Genomic DNA, 21694 nt, shown 5'->3' with positions numbered 1-21694 from the left:
CATGGGACCCTAGCTCCCAGACCAGAGATCGAACCTGCACCCCCTGCATGGGAAGGCGAAGTCTTAACCACTGGGCCGCCAGGGAAGTCCCATGGACTTATGTGCAACTTTTAAGCTACCTCTTTGCCTCTCTGGGCTTCTTTTTGCCCTGTATCTATGTCAGGATGCTCCCTTGCCTTCTACTGTCTTCGGTCATGGGGAGCCCCAGAGGGAGGTGGACGGGGAGCAGGAGGGGAGCAGTGTGGGACGGGGGACAGTTTCCTGCCCTGGTTGCCTCCTGGGTGGGCTCCGACGGTGGCTGTGTTCCACTGCTGGGGTCAGGGCAGCCCTCTGCACACAGCCCTCTTTGTTCCTGGTTCTGCTGACTGTTCCCTCTTCTCTTTCTTCAGACCTTGGGTGGGATGGATGCCCTGAAACTGCCCAAGGGCCCTGCCACATCCCTCCTGGTTTCCCCACCCCCTGCCTGCACCTCGGCCAATAGCCGTTTTATTAAACCTCCTGAATGACCCAGTGTGAGAGTCCACCTGTCTCCTACCGGGACCCTATCAGAGGCCCAGTAGGGCCCCCAAGCCCAGGAGTGCTTACTGTGAATCCGATGCCCACGGTGGCCGAGAAGGAGCCTGGGATGAACTTGCCCTGGTCGAACTGAACCAGCAGGGAGGTCTTCCCCACGCCGCTGTCCCCCACCAGGATGGTCTGAAAGGGAGCAACAGAGAGGTTCTGGAGCTGTGGGAGTGGGCTCCTTCTAAGCACACATACACATGTTCACACACACACACCCCCCCCGCCCAAGCTCTGGATATCCTAGTGAAACCGCTGAACATGGTGTGAAAGCATGAAGGAAATCTTGTTTCAACCCAAGTTAATCAGTCTCTCGGGTGACCTTGAGAATGTGCCTCTCAGACTTCCAGCCCCCGGGGCATCGCTGACTGAAGTCCCTCTGCTGTGCTCTGCGGGCCGTCATTGGTCTGTTCCTGGGAGAAGCAAGACTTCCCTAAAAGCCAACTTTGGCTCCTGGAGTCTCTTGCAGTTTTGCAGAAACTTCCAGAGACTTCATAGCAGCCTTGCACATGTCTACCCAATCTTCCTGCTCTTCCTCCTTCACCTGGGGACAGGCCTGGGTCAACCACGAGTTGGCGCTTGCCAAGGGCATCTGCCGGGTTCCCAGGTGGCGCTGTGCTGGGCTCAGTTACTCAGTCATGTCCGACTCTTTGCGACCCCATGGACTGCAGCCCGCCAGACTCCTCTGTCCATGCGATTCTCCAGGCAAGAATACTGGAGTAGGTCGCCATGCCCTCCATCAGGAGATCTTCCTGACCCAGGGATCGAACCCAGGTCTCCCGCCAGTGGTAAAGAATCCACCTGCCAATGCAGGAGACATGAGAGTCTTGGGTTCGATCCCTGGGTCAGGAAGAGCCCCTGATGGATGGCATGGCGACCCACTCCAGTATTGTTGCCTGGAGAATCCTGTGGACATAGGCTACAATCCGTAGCCGCATAGAGTCAGGCACCACTGGAGCGACTTGGCACGCACGCGTGCAAGGGCATCTGACATCTGCTTCTGCGGAGACTGAATCCGGTGTTGCTGCAGCTGTTGACCTTCAAGATGCCCGGAAGGGAGTTCAGGGTGAAGAATGGGGCACTATGTGCTCCAGAAAAACTGGTGGAACAGGTCTTTAGATAGTTAGATACTTTCAGGACTTGATTTCATGACCCCAATCCTCGCATCTCTTCATATCTGCTGCTGCTGCTAAGTCACTTCAGTCGTGTCCGACTCTGTGTGACACCATAGACAGCAGCCCACCAGGCTCTGCCGTCCCTGGGATTCTCCAGGCAAGAACACTGGAGTGGGTTGCCATTTCCTGCTCCAATGCATGAAAGTGAAAAGTGAAAGTGAAAGTGAAGTCGTGTCCAACTCTTAGCGACCCCATGGACTGCAGCCTACTAGGCTCCTCTGTCCATGGGATTTTTCCAGGCAAGAGTACTGGAGTGGGGTGCCATTGCCTTCTCCGCCCTTCATGTCTAGGAAAGCACTAAATCTCTTCATGGTGACATCAGCTGCTCGTAACTAGCAGAAAAATACCTTTTGTAAAATAGGTGCTCAATTGCATGAACTCCCCCTTCACCAAAATCACACATATTGACCTCCTCCACTACCTCCTCGGAGCAGTCTCTCAGAGCTAGCTGGGGTGCTGTCTCCCGGGTTGCAGTCATTTTGCCCCAAATAAAACTTAACTCACAACTCTCACGTTGTGCGTCTTTTTAAAGTCGACGCCTTCATCACAGCCTGGCCGCTTTCCCTGCCTCTCCCACCCCATTGCTCTCATAGGTGTTTCCCTCAATCATATCCTTGTGCTGTTTTTTTTTTTTTTTGTGACCACACTATGGGGCACAGGGGATCTTACTTCCCCTACCAGGGATCGAACCCTCGTTGGAGGCTCGGAGTCTTAACCACTAGACTAGTAGGGAAGTCCAAAATCCCTGAACGTTTCCTAACCCTTTTGGCATCTGCTTCTTGGAATACCTGTGTCTGGGGGTCTCCCTTATGGGAAAGTCTGTAGAATGAAGAAAATGAGGACGCCTGGATATACACATTGGGAAGAATTTGCACTTGGCCTTGGAGAGGATAACATTTCAAAGGGATGCAGAGTCTGGGAAAGAAGGGTCTGGCTACTTCCGTACTTGCAGGAAGTAGTGGGGAGAATTGCCTGGAAGTTCAAGTGCAATGCCTGAAAGAAAATCATATGTGATATGGAGGAAATCAACATGCACTCAGAGGCTCATAGCCAGTGGATCTTCGATGAATGAATGGCTGGGTAAATGCATTCGTTTCAAAGTGGACAGTAGCCACTGTCCAAAGGCAAGTGTTCAGGGTCACTGGAAAGACTTGGGAGATGCCAGCTTTAGCTCAACTTACAAAACCATAAAGATGCAAAGAAACAAACATGAAAAACTGTAAAGATTGACAGGGCCTCCTTGGGTCAGACCGTGGCGCCCGCACTGTTTGCTCTGACCATGGCATGAATCACTAGCAGGGGTCATACACGATGTCACCTTTGGACGCTCTTTGACCGTGTTCCCTCAGTCCCACTTCCCGAACCAAATTCTATTCAGTTCTTATTTCCTCCTGGAGAAGGAAATGGCAACCCACTCCAGTACTCTTGCCTGGAAAATCCCATGGATGGAGCAGCCTGCTGGGCTACAGTCCGTGGGGTCACAAAGTGTCAGACATGGCTGAGCGGCTTCTCTTTTCCTTTATTTCCTCCCGGGTGAAAACGCTCCATTGTTTGTTGTATGCAGTGGCTGTAATAATTTACATCTCAAATCTAACTTCCTCAAACTGGAAGAAGTGCTTCCTAGAGAGAATATTCCAGAATGTGAAGGGTCAGTCTGTCCATCTGCATCCACCACTTTTACTAAAAGATAGGACAGATTCTCGTTCTTTCTGCCCTTATCCTTGTCCTCTCCAGGATGAAGAGTTACCATCACCTTCTTGTCTCCTGTGAAAACAGTTCCCTCTTCTTGGGACCTTTTCTGATTCAGTGAGGACACAGTCCAGGGTGATGGGGTTCAGTATTTCAGATCCAGCAGAATTCTGTCTGGAGGCAAGGGCGGGATGATGCGCTTGGGCTGATCTTTTTAAAAACAGCAACTCTGTGAAGATGATCACGTCAGGTGTCAGTTGATGATGAGGGCCAACTTTTTTTCTGGGTCACCATGGAGAGCTCAGAGCTGATCAATTTAGATATTGAATGATTGCCCCTGAAATCCAGGGCCACCTTTATGCCTGGTCTTTATCTGCCTGTGCCCCTCCCTTTGAAATAAGTGGTCCATGGAGCTCAAAGACTTGTGTCCCTGCTATAGACTATAGTTTGCTCCAAGGTAACTGCTAGTGTTGCCTGAGTAGTGGCCAAGGGGTGGCTGTTTGCTGGGATATGGACAGAGCTTGGGTGTGAAGGCTGGGTGTTCACGCACACACTCTCCTGAGGACCTTGGCATGTAGAATGTGTGGGAGTGGGGATGGCAGGGGAACGTCTGTGGACTGCGGGCTGAGGAGAGGAAGATGTCTGTCACTAGGCTGCTATGTCTCGGTGCAGAACTTCTGAGAATGATACATTTAAATCTGGCTTCTGCGTTGGTAGGCAGGTATTTTTGTCAAGGTAGGAAGGTCAGATGCATTTTTTTTTTTTTTTTGCCATACTGTGTGGCCTGTGGGATCTTAGTTACCAGCATACATCTGTGCTAAGTCGCTTCAGTCATGTCTGACTCTTTGTGACCCTATGGACCGTAGTCTGCCAGTCAGCTCTGTCCATGGGATTTCCCGGGCAAGAATACTGGAGTGGGTTGCCATGCCCTCCTCCAGGGGATCTTCCCAACCCAGGGACTGAACCCACATCTCCTGCATCTCCTGCACTGGCAGGTGGATTCTAATGCCACCTGGGAAGACCCTTCGTTACCAGATCAGGGATCAAAGCTGTGCCCCCTGCAGCGGAAGCATGGAGTCTTAACCGCTGGGCCACCAGGGAAGTCCAGATGCATTTGATTAGATAGATTTAAAGAAAATATGTGTTTATTTATTTGGCTACCCTGGGTCTTAGTTGTGGCTCACGGGATCTTTCCTTGCAGTACAGGGACTCTCTAGCTGTGGCTTACAGGCTCAGTAATTGTAGCCCACCAATTTAGTAGCTCCGAGGCATGTGGGATCTTTAGTTCCCCTATCAGGGATTGAACTCGAGTCCCCTGCATTGTAAGGTGGATTCTTAACCACTAAACCATCAGGGAAACCCTGATTTGATAGATTCTCTTCTTAGCTTGCTTTAGACTGTTAAAAAATGGGACACGTGGTATATGGGCCACCGTTTGTATGCTAGCCCTGGTCCCCCAAACATTAGGGAGGGGTCTGGCTAATCTATTATCTTAGATGCACAAAGGAGTGTCTCCACGCAACAGCTGCCAGGATTTTCCTGAAGTTACTCTGGGTGTGCTCCAAATTTCACTGCTCAGAGAAGCCTCGGATCTAGATTTTCCAGGGCACCTCCACTTTTGGGAGCACGTATGGAAAGGTTGATTAATCGTGGTTGTGACAGAAACCTCTGTGTCAGCGTCACCACTGTTTAGACGAGTGTCTTTGTTCTCTCTTCTTGTCATTTTGTTTATGTCCCTGTTTGTGTCTCATCCAAAAGCGATCTGAGGTGATTTACAGCAAAACCCACCAGAGCGGGTAAAGAACCCGCCCGCCGGTGCAGGAGACGTGGGTTCAATCCCTGGATCGGGAAGATGCCCTGGAGGTGAACATGGCAACCCATTCATCCCATGGATGGAGAAGCCTGGTGGGCTTCAGTCCACGGGATCACAAAGAGCTGGACATGACTAAGCATGTGGGCATGCACACCACTACACCAAAGGGCAGTTAATGACGCTGCCTGATTATGCCTGGCATAAGTTCCCCAAAGTGAGGTTGGGTTTTTCCTGCGTCTGAGCTTACATTTGGTTCTGGATTTCCTGGCAGTCAAGATGAAAGGGGAAGCCAGATGGAGTGTGTGGTGCTTTATTGCCAGGAAAAATGCCTGAGTCCTTTCAATCAGTGAGTACTTTTTCTCTTGGCATGAGCTGCTGAGAGGAATCTCTTGTATGGATCCTTATACAAGAGGCCTGAATGACAAGATGGGCATTTGTAATTTTGCAGAAGATGCAAAGCTTTTCTCCAGCTTTTGTATCGATCTTTGCTAAAAGCCGGGGCCTGACATCTCGCACTTCCGTAGAGGCCTCTCAATGGAGCCGGGCTAATGGTGTCTAAATACATTGCTTTCCTGTGATTTCATGATTCAGGGGAACATTTAGAAAACCAAGATGAATGGAGTGGTTACCGTGGCTCTTGCAGTGCTTCTTAGCAACCTTTTTTTTCTTTTTAACAAGACAGGAAATACAGATGCCATAAAGAAAAAGATCGATAGATTCGATTGTATAGAAAAAAATACTCTGGTCATTAGAAGCTACAGCAACAAAAGCAAATGAGAAATGACAGGGGGAAAATATTGGCCAGATGGACAGAGGAGCCTGGTGGGCTGAGGTCTTGGGGGTCGCAAGGAGTCGGACACGACTGAAGCGACTAACACGGCACAGCACGTGCCAGGTAAGGGGTTAAACACCGAGTAATATCAAGAGCTCTCAAAAGAAGTTCTCAATAGAAAAATGAGTAAGGGTTATGGATAGAGAGGCTTTATGAGCATTTCATATAAACAGAAACCTGCCATATATGATGTTTTGTGACTGGTTCTTTTACTTAGTGTCCTGTTTTTGAGGTTCATCAGGGTGAGAGCATGCAGCAGTAGGTTACAGCATGTACCAGTAATTAATTCCTTTCTATTATAGAATAATATTCCATTATATGGCTAGACCACATTTTGTTTTTCCATTTATCAGTTGGTGGGTATTTGGGATGTTCCCACTTTTTTGGCTACTAATAAACAATGCTGCTATGAACATCTATTACACATTTCTGTGTGAACATATGTTTTCATTTCTCTTGGGTAGGTATGTTTGTTCTAGATGTCAACATGGCTAGGCTATAGTTCCTGTTATTCAATTAAACACTAATCTAGATATTGCTATGAAGGCATATTTTAGATGTGACTAACATCTACAACCAACTTCTGCTTGCAGAGGTACACCAAGATACAAGGTACAAGGCCACTCATTGTAGCATTTGTAGGAGCAAGTAATTCTGCAGTTGGGACTGGTGACTTGTAAGTCTTCAATAATCCACATTTGCCTTATCCAGTTAATTGAAAGATCTTAAGAGCAACGTTGAGCTTTCCCTGAGAAAGAAGTTCTGTCTCAAGATTGTAGCATTGTCTCATGCCTGAGAATTTCCAATCTGCTGGCCTGCCCGACAGATGCTGGACTTGCTGGTTCCCACTGTTGCATAAGCGAATTCCTTAGACGAAATCTGTCTTTATAGATAGATCTCCTACTAGTCCTGTTGTTCTGGGGAGCCCTGACTGATAAAAAATAATATAGAATGCTTTGTTAAAACTTTGATTATGGTCAACATTGGCTGAGACTTGGGGAAGCAGGTACATATACATATACCATTGGTGGGAGTCTACACTAGGGCCTTTTGGAGAACAATTGACAATAACTATCAAAGTTACACTGCAGATGATGACTGCAGCCATGAAACTAAAAGATGTTTGCTCTTTGAAAGAAAAGCTATGACAAACCCATACAGCATACTAAAAAGCAGAGGCATTACTTTGCTGACAAAGGTCCGTGTAGTCGAAGCTATGGTTTTTCCAGTAGTCACTTATGGATGTGAGAGTTGGACTATAAAGAAAGCTGAGCACCGAAGAATTGATGCTTTTGAACTGTGGTGTTGGAGAATACTCTTGAGAGTCCCTTGGAATGCAAGGATATCCAACCAGTCCATCCTAAAGGAAATCAGTCCTGAATATTCATTGGAAGGACTGATGCTGAAGCTCCAGTATTTTGGCCACCTGATGTGAAGAACTGACTCATTGGAAAAGACCCTGATGCTGGGAATGATTGAGGGCAGGAGAAGGGGACGACAGAGGATGAGATGGTTGGATGGCATCACTGACACGGTGGACATGAGTTTGAGCAAGCTCTGGGAGTTGGTGATGGACAGGAAAGCCTGGTGTGCTGCAGTCAATGGGGTTGCAAAGAATCAGACATGACTGAGCAATTGAGCTGAACTGAACTGATCAAAGTTACAAATGCAAATTTTTTTCCACTCAGCAGTTCTAGGGCTTTGCTTGCAAAAGTGCACCAAGATATAAGTACAGGACTGCTCACTGTAGTGTTTGTAGGGGCAGATAACCCAGTAGTTGGGACTGGTGGAGTGAACTCTAGAATTTACATGTAATGCAATATTGTGAATGATAAAAGAATGAGGAAAATCTGTATGTGCTATTTGGAAAAAACTTGATTATTAAGCAAAAGATGAAGGTGCAGAGAGGTTTGCTTGTATGATGACTTACGTGTGCTTCACTGAGATGCATATTCTAGTTATGCATAAGCTTTAAAATCTACTTTTTAAATTTTTTTGGCCACACCATGTGACATATGGGATCTTAATTCCCCAATGAAGGATCGGACCTATGCCTCCTGCATTGGAAGCTTGGAGTCTTAACTACTGGACCACCAGGGAAGTCCGTGCATAAGCTTTTTTAAAAAGAGGCAATAGAGTCTGACAATGGTTACTTTTGAGTTTCTGGACATAGTGAGGTGGGGTTGGAAAGGAGAATTTTCTTTTTCCTTTTATCTCTCCCACACTTAAAAAAACTCTGTTTGCATTACCTTTTAAAGACATGTTAACTGGGATTATTTCAAAGTGGGCATTATTGGCTTTGTTTACTTTTTGAATTTTTCTGTATTAAAGATCCCTAATAAATGTAATAAACTAATTGAGGCAGTAAAGTCATGCAGGAGTGATCCTTTACTTAACCTGAAATAAACTGCTTTTCTAAAGAAAAGAACACAAAATTGGTAATAGAAACATATACTTATATTCAACAGTGGTTGTCTCTGGGGTGGGATTAGAACTGATTTACCATGCACTGTTTGGGTTCCTCTGTATTTCATTATTCTTCAACAATGAATACACATTATTTTGGAATCTGAAGAAGACTGTAGTCTGCAAGTCCAATGTGACCAAGAGGAGTTTTTGATTTTAGTCCCTGGAGGCATTTCTACCAAAAAGAAACATGAGTTGGTTCTGCTCTCCAAAGCTTTAAAATCATCCTTTTTTTTTTTTTTTTTGCAGTGCCACGTATCTTGCCGGATCTTAGTTCCCTGACCAGGATTTGAACCCAGCCTTTTGGAAGTGAAAGCTCCAAGTCCTAACCACTGGACTGCAAGGGAATTCCCTAAAACCAAACTTCTTGATGATATTTGTTTTATAGGACATCTTTTCTCAAAGGAGATGGTGTTGTTTGTGATGGAAATCTGTTGAGAAGTGAGTGATATGAACTCACACATTAGTGTCTCCTCCTGATTTCTGGAATAACTTTGCTTTTCTGCAGGAAGAGATAAAAGACGGGTGAAGTATAAACCTGAAAGTTAAAAGTGATTATCTCAGGGTGATGAGATGAAGGCAATTATATCCTTGTTTTTTTTTTTTTTTAACCTTATCTGTATTTCACAATTTATTTTCTTGAAATGAACATGTATTGCTTTCTTAGCTTAGAGCAACTTATAGTTTTGAATCACAAGCCACGGATGGCTAGCGGTCCAAGGGCCCTTCTGATCTGAACCACATTAGAGGGAGAGGTGAGGTGAGGTGTTGAGATAGCAGGGGCAGCGCAGGCCATCTGTGAAGAGCTGCACGGAAAAGTCAGAGGGCAGAGGGGACTGGAGTGAACAGAAACCACGGGGCAGCTAAAGCTGCGGAGTGGAGAATGAGGCAGCCGCTGTTGGGTGGACCTGGATTTCGTGGGGTCGTCTTTTAGTTTTCAATTACAATAATGCTGCAATGAGCTGTCCGAAGCTCAGTGGCGTGTAGCAAGTTTGTGAGTTGGCGGTTTAGTCTGGGTGGTCTTTGTGGTCTCAGCTGGGCTCCCTTGCGTGTCTGGAAGTCAGCGGGCTGGCTGTTGGCCAGAGCAGCGTGGGTCTTGATCTGCTGGTTAGCCTGGTGCATTCTCAAGGAGGAAGTAGAGAAGCATGAGAAGAAAGGAAAGGCAGGAGGCCCCCGTGGGCTGGGGCTGGGAAATGGCACACCATCGCTTCTGCTGCATTTTCTTGGGCAAAGTAAGTCCCGAGTCTGGTCCAGACTCAAACAGAGGGCAAGAGACTCTTCCTTTTTGTCAGAAGAGCTCTGGGGTCAAGGGGTGGATACCCAGGGTGGGACCATTTATCCCAGGCCTGAAGCTCATATAACGTTGGAGGCCCTTTTTAAAAGGATCCTGGGACTTCCTGCTGGTCCAGTGGCTAAGGATCTGCGCTCCCAACCCAGGGGCCCAGGGTTCGATCCCAGGTCAGGGAACTAGATCCCACATCCCTGCCATAACTAAAGATCTCAGGTGCAACAACCAAGACCCGGCACAGACAAATAAATAAATAACACACACACACACACACACACAAAAGGGGGGGAAAAGAATCCTTAAATATGAATACAGAATTTGATATAGGGGCCTGGGCAAGTGAGGGGTGCTGACATTTAAGTTCCATCAGATTCGTGGCCTCTTCCTCACTTTCACAAAGAAGCTCGAAGCCCCAGTGAGGGGAGCCGTCGTCTTGCTGGTGGCAGAGCCCAGAAGGAGACCGGTTCAGCCCAGCGTTGGCACCTGGATTCTGGGTGGCTGTCTGCTCTGGTCCCATGATGTCTGGCTAAGCACTGTTTGCATTTGCTCCTCCATTGAGAGTATTAGTTCCTTCAGGTCCACCTGGTTTAGACTTTGGTTTTGCAATTCTCCAGTGGGCCTGGCAACTGCCATCTCGTGGACTTTCTCTAGAGTGGGAGAGACCCAGTGAAACCGGCCTTTCCCATACAGGGGCTCCTCCCCCTGCCTGCGTGCCCTTACTTCAGTCGTGTCTGACTCTCTGTGACCCACGGACTGGGGCCGCCAGGCTCCTCTGTCCATGGGATTCTCCAGGCAAGAATACTGCAGTGGGTTGCCATGCCCTCCTCCAGGGGATCTTTCTGACCCAGGGATCAAATCTGTATCTCTGAGGTCTCCTACCTGGCAGGTGGGTTCTTTACCACTAGCGCCACCTGGGAAGCTCCTGAAAAGATTGAGTCCAGAAAAAGATTGTAGTTTGTAAGCCCAATGTGACCTAGAGAGGCAGCTTGAGTGCGTTTCTGTTCCTAGTCATCAGGACAACCCAACGATTGCATCAACACACACACACTGCACATGTGGACATGAATTATTTGAGCAAACTCTGGAGATAGTGGAGGGCAGAGGAGCCTGGTGTACCACAGTCCGTGGGGTTGCAGAGAGTGATAGCAACTGAACCACAACACCTGTGCACACGTAACACTAGCACACACGGTACAATGCACACTCGTAACACAGCTCCCACACACGGGCCCAGGCACAAACATGGACACACCACACATGTGCCCATACATACATGCACGCGTGACACAGTCACACACACAGGTGCTTCAGAGCAGGAGAATCTCAGATGATCCGTGCAATCCCTTCCTTCACACATGGAGATGTGCGAGCCCAGCGAGGTAACAGACTTGTGCAGATGTCGATGGCCAAGCCAGGAGGAGAGCCTCAAATGGGTCATTGAAGACACGGGGCTCCCAGAAGAGCCTGACACTCCTCTAGTCCCCAGAGGCATTTGTGAAGAGGAATAGACTCGCTGTCACTTAGAGACATTCAGAGAATTCTTTCTTTTTTTGATGTGGACCACTTTTAAAGTCTTTATTGAATTTGTTATATTTTTGTTTCTGTTTTATGGCCATGAGGTATGTGGGGTCTTAGCTCCTTGAGCAGGGATTAAGCCAGCACCGGCTGCGTTGGAAGGTGAAGTCTTTCTTTCTTTCTTTTTAATAAACTTTACTGAGGTATAATTTATGTACAATAAAAGCCGCACATTGTAGGGTATAAGTGAAAGAGTTTTAACAAATATATATACCAATGTAATCACTACCCCAATCAAGATACAAAGAAATTGGCATCTTCCCTAGAAGTGTGGAAGGTATCTTAACCTCTGGATCACCAGGGATGTCCCCAGAGAATTCTCTTTGGTTGATTCCAAGCAGAATCTCTGTTTTTGACCCAGGAAGGCCCAGGATCAGAGGGTCAGGACACAGGCTGAAATTTGGAGCAGCTCAGAGACTGTTCGCTTCTTACTGACTGTGCCCGAGAAAGGAAAGATCACCCCACACCCCTCAAAGCATGTGCCCCTTGCTTTCCAGGGTGCCCCATCTTACTTAACTCATGGGTCATTTCCCCTGGAAGCCAAATGATGTCTCTGTTTGCTGAGGCCAGATGTCTCTCAGGATAGCTATTCAGGGTCACAGGCTGAGGATGGCTCTGCCGAGCAGCAGGGTAGGGACGGAGGGCTGAGTGAGTTCTCACTCTGTATCATTGACCTGACTTGACCGCCTGGAAGGATGTAATGTGAGAAGCCAATTCTGGCCACATCCTGGAAAACCCTTGCTTATCAGCTGCTGCATTTTCCTGTGCAAATAACCCTTCTGACACCTAGTCACTCCCGATAAGGACACGAGGGGCTCAGATCTCTCCTTGGGACTCACTCGGTCCCTGAGACATCACCAGGTACGCGGGGCACACGGCAAAAGTGCCTCCAGGAACAAAATCTGAGAAAGGTCTGGTCCTTTCCTAATTTCTGGGCTTCATCCCAGGTCTTGCTGGGACTCTGATAGGGGAAGGGAGGGAAGGATGGCAACTCTGACAACACGGAAAGGGAGTCAGATGGGGGAGCTGGTGGGTGCATCCTTTACGGCCACTGTAAGAGGTAGTCATTGCAGTGTGTATTGAGGGGGTGAGGTGCTGGGGGTGGATAGCCATGAACAATGAGCTGGTTTCTTCAGGAAGGTATGACTGACAAGTTTCTGGAGGATTCAGCCTAGAATCGATATTCACAGATGCTCACCTTCTAAGCTGGGCACAGTGATAAGAGTTTCTGGTATGTTCTCAGGACAGAGGCCCCTCTTGCCCACTGGACCAGGAGTTCCCTGATCACATATTCCTACTCTTTGAGCCCTTTTCTTTTAGTAGGTACTCTGTTTTTTTTTTTTAATGAATTAATGTATTTATTAAAAAATTTTTTTGGCTGCCCCATGAGCCGCCTGGGATCTTAGTTTCCTAACCAGAGATCGAAACCTTGCCCCCTGTACTGGAACCTGTACCACCAGGGAAGTCCCAGTTGTGTGGGTTTTGATACTTCCTCATCCTCTGCTTCCCATCTCTGGTCTAGCTTGGAATCTAGAATCTCTCCTGTGACTCTGGCCCAAGCACCACTGTGATTAAGTAGAATTCCTGAGCTTCCGGGCTCCTGAGCATTCAGCTATGCTTGAAATCCCACGTGTAGGCCATTGTGTCCATCAGTCTCGGCTCTCCACAACTTCTCCAGTGGTACCAGGCTCCCCCTATCCCAATCTTCCCACCAGGGGAGAAGGACTGAGTAAAAGCTGCTCAGACCCAGCGGGTCTGCAACCTTCAAGGCTGAGAAGGAGCAGAGTTCTCCTTTTAGAGAACCCGTCGAGGCTCCGGCCAGGGAGGTATTTCTCAAAAGCTTATTCACGATCGCTTCTTGCATGGCCTTGAAATTTCACCCATCCTGCCTCCTTCCGCTTTTCATCTGATTTGCCAGTGGGAAAGGACCAAAGGAGGAAGTGCGAGAGTGAGAGTAAGCGAAAGCAGAAGGGCTGGAAGCAAAGGAGGCTGCAGCTGGTTCTCCCTGACACGCTGCACCTGAAGCCGTGCGAAGACAAGATGCACCTGCCGCTGTTGTTCTGCCTCTTCCTCCAGCTTTCAGGTGAGTGGGCCGCGGGTCTGTTTGCCCAGGGAAAGTTGATGGGGGCAGGAGGAAGTGCCTGGCAGAGGAAAGAGCAGGCTCAGCAAGGCGTCCTGCTGAGGCACCAGCTCTGTTTCTAAGCAGTTCCTCCAGTTGTGAGTGTGTGTTTCATCCACTCAACCCCGCGCTCAGTGTTTCAGGGCCCACACAGCCAACGCAGAAGGTGGAGCGTGGTCTTCACGATGAAGCCAGCACCAGGCATAACTCCTGACCTCTGGGGGCTGATCCTTTAGAATGGACAGACTGGTGGCTGCCACTGGTGGGGGAGAAGCAGAGGCGCCCTGGGTGCTCAGGAGAAGTGGGGAGTATGCACCCCTGCTCTCACCTTCCAGAAAGTGTTATGAGCAAGGGAAGCCTCTGGAGAAGGGGTGAGGGTGAAGGGGACCTGGAAGGAAGGGAAGCAGGGGATTTGCCTGATGGAGTGGAAGAGATGGTTCTAGGCTTTTGGGGAAGAAAGAAATAGAATGGAAAGGTCGAGAGAAGCTAAGCATGGTAGGATGAGGAGGAAAAGGGGGCTAGGATGTGAGCAGAGACAGAGGGTTGAAGTCAACTTGAAGTTGATGGAGACCTTTTTGTTTTTTTGGCCATGCCACGCAGGACAAGGGATCTTAGTCACCCAACCAAGGATTGAACCCATGGTTAAGACTTGTTAGAAGTGCGAGTCTTAACCACTGGACATCCAGGGAAGTCCCATGGATCTCACTGTGATTAAAAGTCAAGGGGGTCTTCTTGGCTTGGACAGGTTGGGGGACCGCAGAGCTCAGTGTCTGAGCACCTTCTGTCTCTAGAGTCAGCCTCTTGTTGATCTCACCTCCTCTCTGAGATGGCTCCCATTTTTGTATCCCTAGCCTGGACATCTCCCTGCGCTCCAGAATCTTCTATCTAGCTCTCCATTCGACTTCTTCACTCAGATGTTGACATTTCTTTTTTTTTTTTTGTCCATGCCCTGAGCTGTGGGGTCTCAGTTCCTGGACCAGGGAAGGAACCTGGGTCCCTGCAGAACCTCAACCACTGGACCGCCAGGGAAGTCCCAGATGTTATTTCAAATGTGGCCTGACCACATCTCCTCTGTCAAATTCCTTTCTCTCCCATCTAGGTGTTTGGCAACTCCATCTTTTCAGGTGCTCAGGCAGAACCCCAGGGGCATCCATCACTTCTCTCATATCTCATAGTGAGCCTTTGAAATGTAAGCCAGATCCTGTCTCTTCTCTGGTCAAAACTGTCCAATGACCTCCATCCTAGAGTACAAATCCAAAGTCCTTACAGAGGCCACCAGGTTGTACCATCTGGGTCTCCCTCCACACCATCTCCCGGTCTCCTCTTGCACTCTGCTCCCTCTGGCTCAACCCACCCCAGCCATCCCAGCCTCTTCGATGTTCTTTGACCATACCAGGCATGCTCCCACCACAGGCCCTCAGCCCTTGATGTTCAATCTGCACAGTGCTCTTCTTCAGAGAGCCAAGGCTCCAGTCCTCACTTCCTTCCCATCTTTGCTTCTCATTGAAGCCATCATTGATGACCCTAATGAAAAGAGCCATTCTCTGGACTTCCCTGATGGCCCAGTGGTTAAGATTTTGCACTTCCACTGCAGGGGGCTTGTGTTTGACTCCTGGTTGGGGAAGTTCCACATGCCACGCGGTGTGGCCAAAAAGAAGAAGAAGAAGAAAAAGCAATTCCCTTGCATTACTTTTCTCCATGCTTTATCCTCTCCCTTCCCTCACTTTGATAGAATATAAACTTCAGGAGGGCCAGGATTTTTGTGCCTACAACCACGACAGGTGCAGTTGAGACAAATAGTGAGTATTGGTTGAATGAGTGAATGCATCTAATGGACAGGGAACAGTGATTCCTATAATGCCCATCCCACCCCACCCCCCCAATCTTTGTCCTTCTACTTTATAGAATCAAACAATTGAGGCTGTTAACATTACCTGGAGAGGACATTGCTCATGGGATTGTAAAATGGTGCAGCCACTTTGGAAAGCAATTTGACATTCATGAAAATATTAAACATGTGGTTACCACATGAGCCAGCAATTCCACTCCTAGGTATATATCCAAGAGAATGAAGGACATACGTCCATGTAAAAAACGTGTATGCAAATGTTCACGGCAACGTAGTTCATGGGAGGTAAAGAGCGGAAACAGTCTAAGTGCTTGTCAACTGATGGATGGATAAATTAAAACTTGGTGTACTCATACCATGGTACACTAGTCATAAAAATGAAGGAGGTACTGACACGTGCTACAATCTGGATAAATCTGGAAAACATTAAGCTAGGTAAAGAATTCAAACACAAAAGGGTGTATGTTATATTATTCCATGCATACGAAATGTTTAGAATATGTAACTTCATAGAGACAGTAGATTAGTTGTCCCCAGGGGCTGGGGAGCGAGTTAGGGGGAGGGACTCCTTCATACGGGGTCTCTCTTAGGAGAGAGACCCCTCTCTCTTAGATGACTATGTTCTGGAATTAATGGTGATGTTTGTACAGCTTCGTGAGTATCTCACAAAACCGCTGAACTGTACAACTTAAAAGAGTGAATTGCATGATGTGTGAATTATATCTCAATAAGAAAATAATCAAAGAGCAGAGAGAAGACTTAGGAGCAGTTATGGTCTCCTGAGAAAACTTTCTGTGGTCACCTTTGGATCTGAGGCTCCAGATGGCATGACAGCTGGACAGTCCTTTGTGACCTGTGACTGTCTCCCATGGTCTGCTTTGATCATTCAGTCCATCGGGCATAGAAATGGAAATGATACTTATAAGCAGCGATGCATGCTGTGAGCAAAGCTAAGCGCCATGCCCCGACTCAGGGGGCGGGGGGAGTGCTTTCGATGGGGTGGGCTTAGAAGGAGCCCTCTGAGGGGAGCCACCTTCGCTGAGAACTGGAGGACAAGAAGGAGCAGGTACTTCAGATCAAGGAAGTTTCTCAGGCACAGGGGACAGCAAGGCTCTCATATGGAAATGAGCTTGACCTTGGTACTCTGAGGAACAGAAGGCCTTTGTTACAGGCCCCACATGCTCCTGTTGGGGCTGATTGGGAGGTTCTCTGCTGTGTGCTCTTTGTGACCCCATGGACTGTAGTCCACCAGGCTCCTCTGTCCAGGAAATTCTCCAGGCAAGAATACTGGAGCGGGTTGCCATTTTTTCCTCCAAGGGATCTTCCTGACCCAGGGATTGAACCCACGTCCTCTGTCTCCTGTGTTACAGGCTGATTCTTTATCCACTGAGCCACTGGTGGGGAGGTTGCTTTTCTCTGTTAGGGGAAAAGGTCTTAGAGGAGGAGAGAGACATGTGGCTCGTAGGTGGCTGGAGATGGCTTGTGGATGCTCAGCCTTGAGTTTCGGTGTGGAAACAGAGGAGGTAGATCTGGGGTGAGAAGTTAGGGGACAAACTGACAAGCAAGGTGGGGAAGGCATATAGAGGGTTTTGTTCTTCCCCCTGACATCTGGAACAGGGGAACTTGATGGCTAGCAGATGTGAGAGTATGTGTATGTACATGGTTTGGGAGGGATTAAGACAGAGCAGGAATGTTTGTCTGAAGCAGAACCGGCACAGCTGTGTGCTGATAAGAACCTAGTCACCATTGTGAACCTTGGTGCCAACCTGTGACCAGCCTCAACCATAGGACTTCCGATCACAAGCAACACATTTAACCAGCACTGCTTCCTTCTTCTTGAGAGCTCACTGTTGCAAAAGTACGCAGAAAACAACCCAGAACTTTCCTCGGGGCTTTATAGCAATTCATTTTCTGTGAGAAGCAAGACTTTTAATAACTCTGTTTCATGGCTCAGTGATAAAGAATCTGCCTGCCAATGCAGGAGATGCAGGTTGGATCCCTGAGTCGGGACGATCCCCTGGAGAAGGAAATGGCAACCCACTGCAATATTCTTGCCTGGGAAATCCCATGGACCAAGGAGCCTATTGGACTACAGTCCATGGGGTTGCAAAAATGTTGGACACAGCTTAGCGACTAAGCAGCAATAACAAAATTTTTTTTCAGAGAAAAATTAGCTGCCTTGTCCCACTTGGCCTCACCGTAAGTGGTGGCAGAGGTGGACCAGACCCCAGATGTGTTGACCCAGAGTGGACACTAGCTGATGTCCCCTGTTGAGCTGGAGGCAGGCTCTAGTCCCGCCTGTTGCTTACTAACACTGAGTCAGTCACCTCCCTCCTGCAGCTCAGTTTCCACCTGATCTAGGATTATTCTCCATCATCCAGGCTGTGAGTAGCCATGCCCAGTGAAGGTGCTGCTTCTTGGAGCTCCGGGCTGCCTCTGGGCTAGGACGGTTCCCCAAAGCAGAGCCAGTACTCTGCCAAGGTTGATGGGGAGTGGGCTTCCCAAAGAGGGGTCTGAGAAGGGAGTGGACAGATGGTTCAAGGGTCAATGCGGGCATGCTCAGTCTCTCAATTGTATCTGACTCTCTGGGACCCCATGGACTGTAGCCCACCAGGCACCTCTGTCCATGGAATTCTGCAGGCTAGGATACTGGAGCAGGTTGCCATTTCCTACTCCAGAGGATCTTCCTGACCCAGGAATTGAACCCACGTCTCCTGCACTGGCAGGTGGGTGCTTTACCACTGCGCTACCAAGGAAGCCCAAAACTAAATGCTCTACAAGCCATTAGAGTCGTGGCAACTACAGATGAGGTGGCCGCCTATGTTAGAGTCCTAGGGCTCTGGGACAAACAACCACAAACATAGGGGATTAGAAGAACGCAAATTTATATTACAGTCTAGAGATCAGAAGTCTAAAATGAGTCAACAGGACAACATTTCTCCTGGCGGCTCTAGGGGGAGAATTCAACCCCTTGACTCGTCTAATTTTCAGAAGCTGCCCGATCTCCCTGGGATGTGGCCCCACATCACTGCAGCCCCCGCTCCACGATCATCTCTCCTTCTCTGACCCTGACTCTCCTGCCTCCCTCTGATAAGGACTTTCCTTAATTCAATCACACCTGCACAGACCTTTTTTGCCATGTAAGGCTGATTGTGTTCACAGGTTTTGGGGGTTAGGACTTCTTTAGGGGCTGTTACTATTAAACCACCACACTATTGAACAGCCCTGTCCAGACATTTGTTTTTCTATGATTTTTAAAGTAATCAGATCAGATCAGATCAGTCGCTCAGTCGTGTCCGACTCTTTGTGACCCCATGAATTGCAGCACGCCAGGCCTCCCTGTCCATCACCAACTCCCGGAGTTCATTCAGACTCACGTCCATCGAGTCAGTGATGCCATCCAGCCATCTCATCCTCTGTCGTCCCCTTCTCCTCCTGCTCCCAATCCCTCCCAGCATCAGAGTCTTTTCCAATGAATCAACTCTTTGCATGAGGTGGCCAAAGTATTGGAGTTTCAGCTTTAGCATCATTCCTTCCAAAGAAATCCCAGGGCTGATCTCCTTCAGAATGGACTGGTTGGATCTCCTTGCAGTCCAAGGGACTCTCAAGAGTCTTCTCCAGCACCACAGTTCAAAAGCATCGATTCTTCGGCGCTCAGCCTTCTTCACAGTCCAACTCTCACATCCATACATGACCACAGGAAAAACCATAGCCTTGACTGGATGAAACTTTGTTGGCAAAGTAATGTCTCTGCTTTGAAAGTAATAAGTTCTTATTATTGATACTTGGAAAAGTACAGGAAAAAAAAAGTGAAGTACAGAAAAAAAATGAAGAATTAGGAAAAATAAAAAACCTCATGTCTGTCTTAATGCTCAAGGCAACCAGTTGTTAACATTCTAGCTTATTTTTGATCTTTTTTATGCATTTTAAAAAGTTAGTTGATATTATACTGTACATGATTTAAAAAAGCCCTAATTTTCACTTCATATGAGAATGTTCCACATAATTAAAAATATTTCTAAGCCTCATTATCAGTGTTTGCATTATCTCATTATGTACTTATTTCCCCAACTGATGGAAGTGGTTTGTCTCCTGTATTTTTGCTCACTATGTAACGAATCTTTTTGCACACCCTTTTTGTGTGCCTCTCTGGTTGTTTCCTGAGGACTAAATCCTAGAAGTATCATTACTGGATCAAAGGGCATGCCTCTGTTTGACACATGAAACTGCCTTATGGCTTTCTGTGTGTTTGAACCAGTTACCTTCCTTCCAGCATCTTCTCCTAGTGCCTGGACCCCCTGGCCTTGGTCAGCAAAACGTGAATCATCAACACTTGGTTGAATCGATATATGACAAGCGGTGTTGTCTTCCACATTTCTTGTTTGTTACGTTGTTTAAATTGAACACTTGAATTTTATTAGCCACTGAATTTCTTCTTTGGGACTTGCCTCTTATGTCTCATCAGTTTTCCAAATGGAGTCCTAAATGTTTTTCTTCTATACATTCTTAATCAAGAGAGACACTATTGGGAATAGTATCTTCCCTGGGGGCCCAGTGGTTAAGACTCTGACTTCCAAGGCAGCAAGTGCACGTTCGATTTTTGTTTCCTGTCCTTCGTTAATTTTAATTTTCGAAACTGCTCCCTGTCATCTAGAAATTTTATAAATATTCATTTCTATTTTCTTCCAGTTTTAAAAATGCTTTCCTGTTTTATGCTGACCTCCTTCAGTTCAGTTCAGTTCAGTCGCTCAGTCGTGTCTGACTCTTTGCGACCCCATGAATTGCAGCACATCAGGCCTCCCTGTCCATCACCAACTCCCGGAGTTCACTCCAACTCACGTCCATTGAGTCAGTGATGCCATCCAGCCATCTCATCCTCTGTCGTCCCCTTCTCCTCCTGCCCCCAATCCCTCCCAGCATCAGAGTCTTTTCCAATGAGTCAACTCTTCGCATCAGGTGGCCAAAGTATTGGAGTTTCAGCTTTAGCATCATTCCCCTTCCAAAGAACACCCAGGACTGATCTCCTTTAGAATGGACTGGTTGGATCTCCTTGCAGTCCAAGGGACTCTCAAGAGTCTTCTTTAACACCACAGTTCAAAAGCATCAATCCTTCAGTGCTCAGCTTTCTTCACAGTCCAACTCTCACATCCATACATGACCACTGGAAGGAAAAACCATAGCCTTGACTAGACGGACCTTTGTTGGCAAAGTAATATCTCTTCTTTTTAATATGCTATCTAGGTTGGTCATAACTTTCCTTCCAAGGAGTAAGCATCTTTTAATTTCATGGCTGCAGTCACCATCTGCAGTGATTTTGGAGCCCCCCAAAAATAAAGTCTGACACTGTTTCCACTGTTTCCCCATCTATTTCCCATGAAGTGATGGGACCAGATGCCATGATCTTCGTTTTCTGAATGTTGAGCTTTAAGCCAACTTTTTCACTCTCCTCTTTCACTTTCATCAACAGGCTGACCTCCTTAATCTCTCTATATTTACCTAATGGAGTGCACCGAGAGGCGGCGGGAGAGGGTTATGCCCTCACTCTTCCCTTTCCTGTTTACTGTTTTAGTTTTCTATATTGTTTCTGTTTAGTTGCTCAGTCATGTCCGACTCTTTGCGACCCCATGGACTGCAGCATGCCCAGGCTTCCCTGTCCTTCACTATCTCCTGGAGTTTGCTCAGACTCATGTCCATTGTGTCGATGATGCTATCCAACCATCTCATCCTCTGCCATCCCCCTCTCCTCCTGCCTTCAATCTTTTCCAGCATCAGGGTCTTTTCCAATGAGTCTGCTCTTTGCATCAGGTGGTCCAAGTATTGAAGCCTCAGCATCAGTCCTTCCAATGAATATTCAGGACTGATTTCCTTTAGTATTGACTGGTTTGATCTTCTTGCTGTCCAAGGGACTCTCAAGAGTCTTCTCCAGCACCAAAATTCAAAAGCATCAATTCTTTGGCACTCAGCCTTCTTAAAGGTCCAACTCTCACATCTGTACATGACTACTGGAAAAGCCATAGCTTTGACTATCTGGACCTTTGTCAGCGAAGTGATGTCTCTGCTTTTTAATACACTGTCAAAGCTTTTCTTCCAAGGAGCAAGCATCTTTTAACTTTGTGGCTGCAGTCACTGTCTGCAGTATTTTGGAGCCCAAGAAAATAAGATCTGCCACTGATTTCACTGTTTCCCCATCTACTTGCCATGAAATGATGGGACCGGATATCATGATCTTAGTTTTTTGAATGTTAAGTTTTTAAGCCAGCTTTTTCACTCTCCTCTTTCACCCTCATCAAGAGATTCTTTAATTTTTCTTCACTTTCGCCATAGTTT

General features: G+C 47.5%; 2 protein-coding genes across 12 annotated transcripts in view; one reads left to right on the top strand and one right to left on the bottom strand.

Moving 5' to 3' along the window:
• The window catches only part of RAB37 (RAB37, member RAS oncogene family), a 68708-nt gene that overhangs the window by 16858 nt on the left and 30156 nt on the right, over positions 1-21694 (bottom strand). For both annotated transcript variants that reach the window (XM_006045196.4, XM_044938541.2), the window contains exon 2: positions 586-696. In XM_006045196.4, coding sequence (XP_006045258.2) covers positions 586-696 — 111 coding nt within the window. The remainder of the gene's footprint in view (positions 1-585; positions 697-21694) is intronic.
• Positions 11944-21694, top strand: part of CD300LF (CD300 molecule like family member f) — a 113746-nt gene continuing 103995 nt past the window's right edge. For 3 of the 10 annotated variants that reach the window (XR_006640746.1, XR_006640745.1, XR_006640747.1), the window contains exon 1: positions 12053-13482. Coding sequence is in view for 6 of the 10 variants with exons in the window: in XM_045164748.1 (XP_045020683.1) it covers positions 13440-13482 (43 nt within the window). In the remaining 4 variants the exon portion in view is untranslated. Of the gene's footprint in view, positions 13483-21694 lie in introns of all 10 variants that reach the window. The other 7 variants (XM_044938536.2, XM_045164748.1, XM_044938537.2 and 4 more) reach the window with 7 other exon arrangements.

Source organism: Bubalus bubalis, chromosome 3, assembly GCF_019923935.1.
Source record: "Bubalus bubalis isolate 160015118507 breed Murrah chromosome 3, NDDB_SH_1, whole genome shotgun sequence".
Lineage (NCBI taxonomy): Eukaryota > Metazoa > Chordata > Mammalia > Artiodactyla > Bovidae > Bubalus > Bubalus bubalis.
Note: the sequence above shows the minus strand (reverse complement) of the source record. Positions and strands in the feature narration are given on the sequence as shown.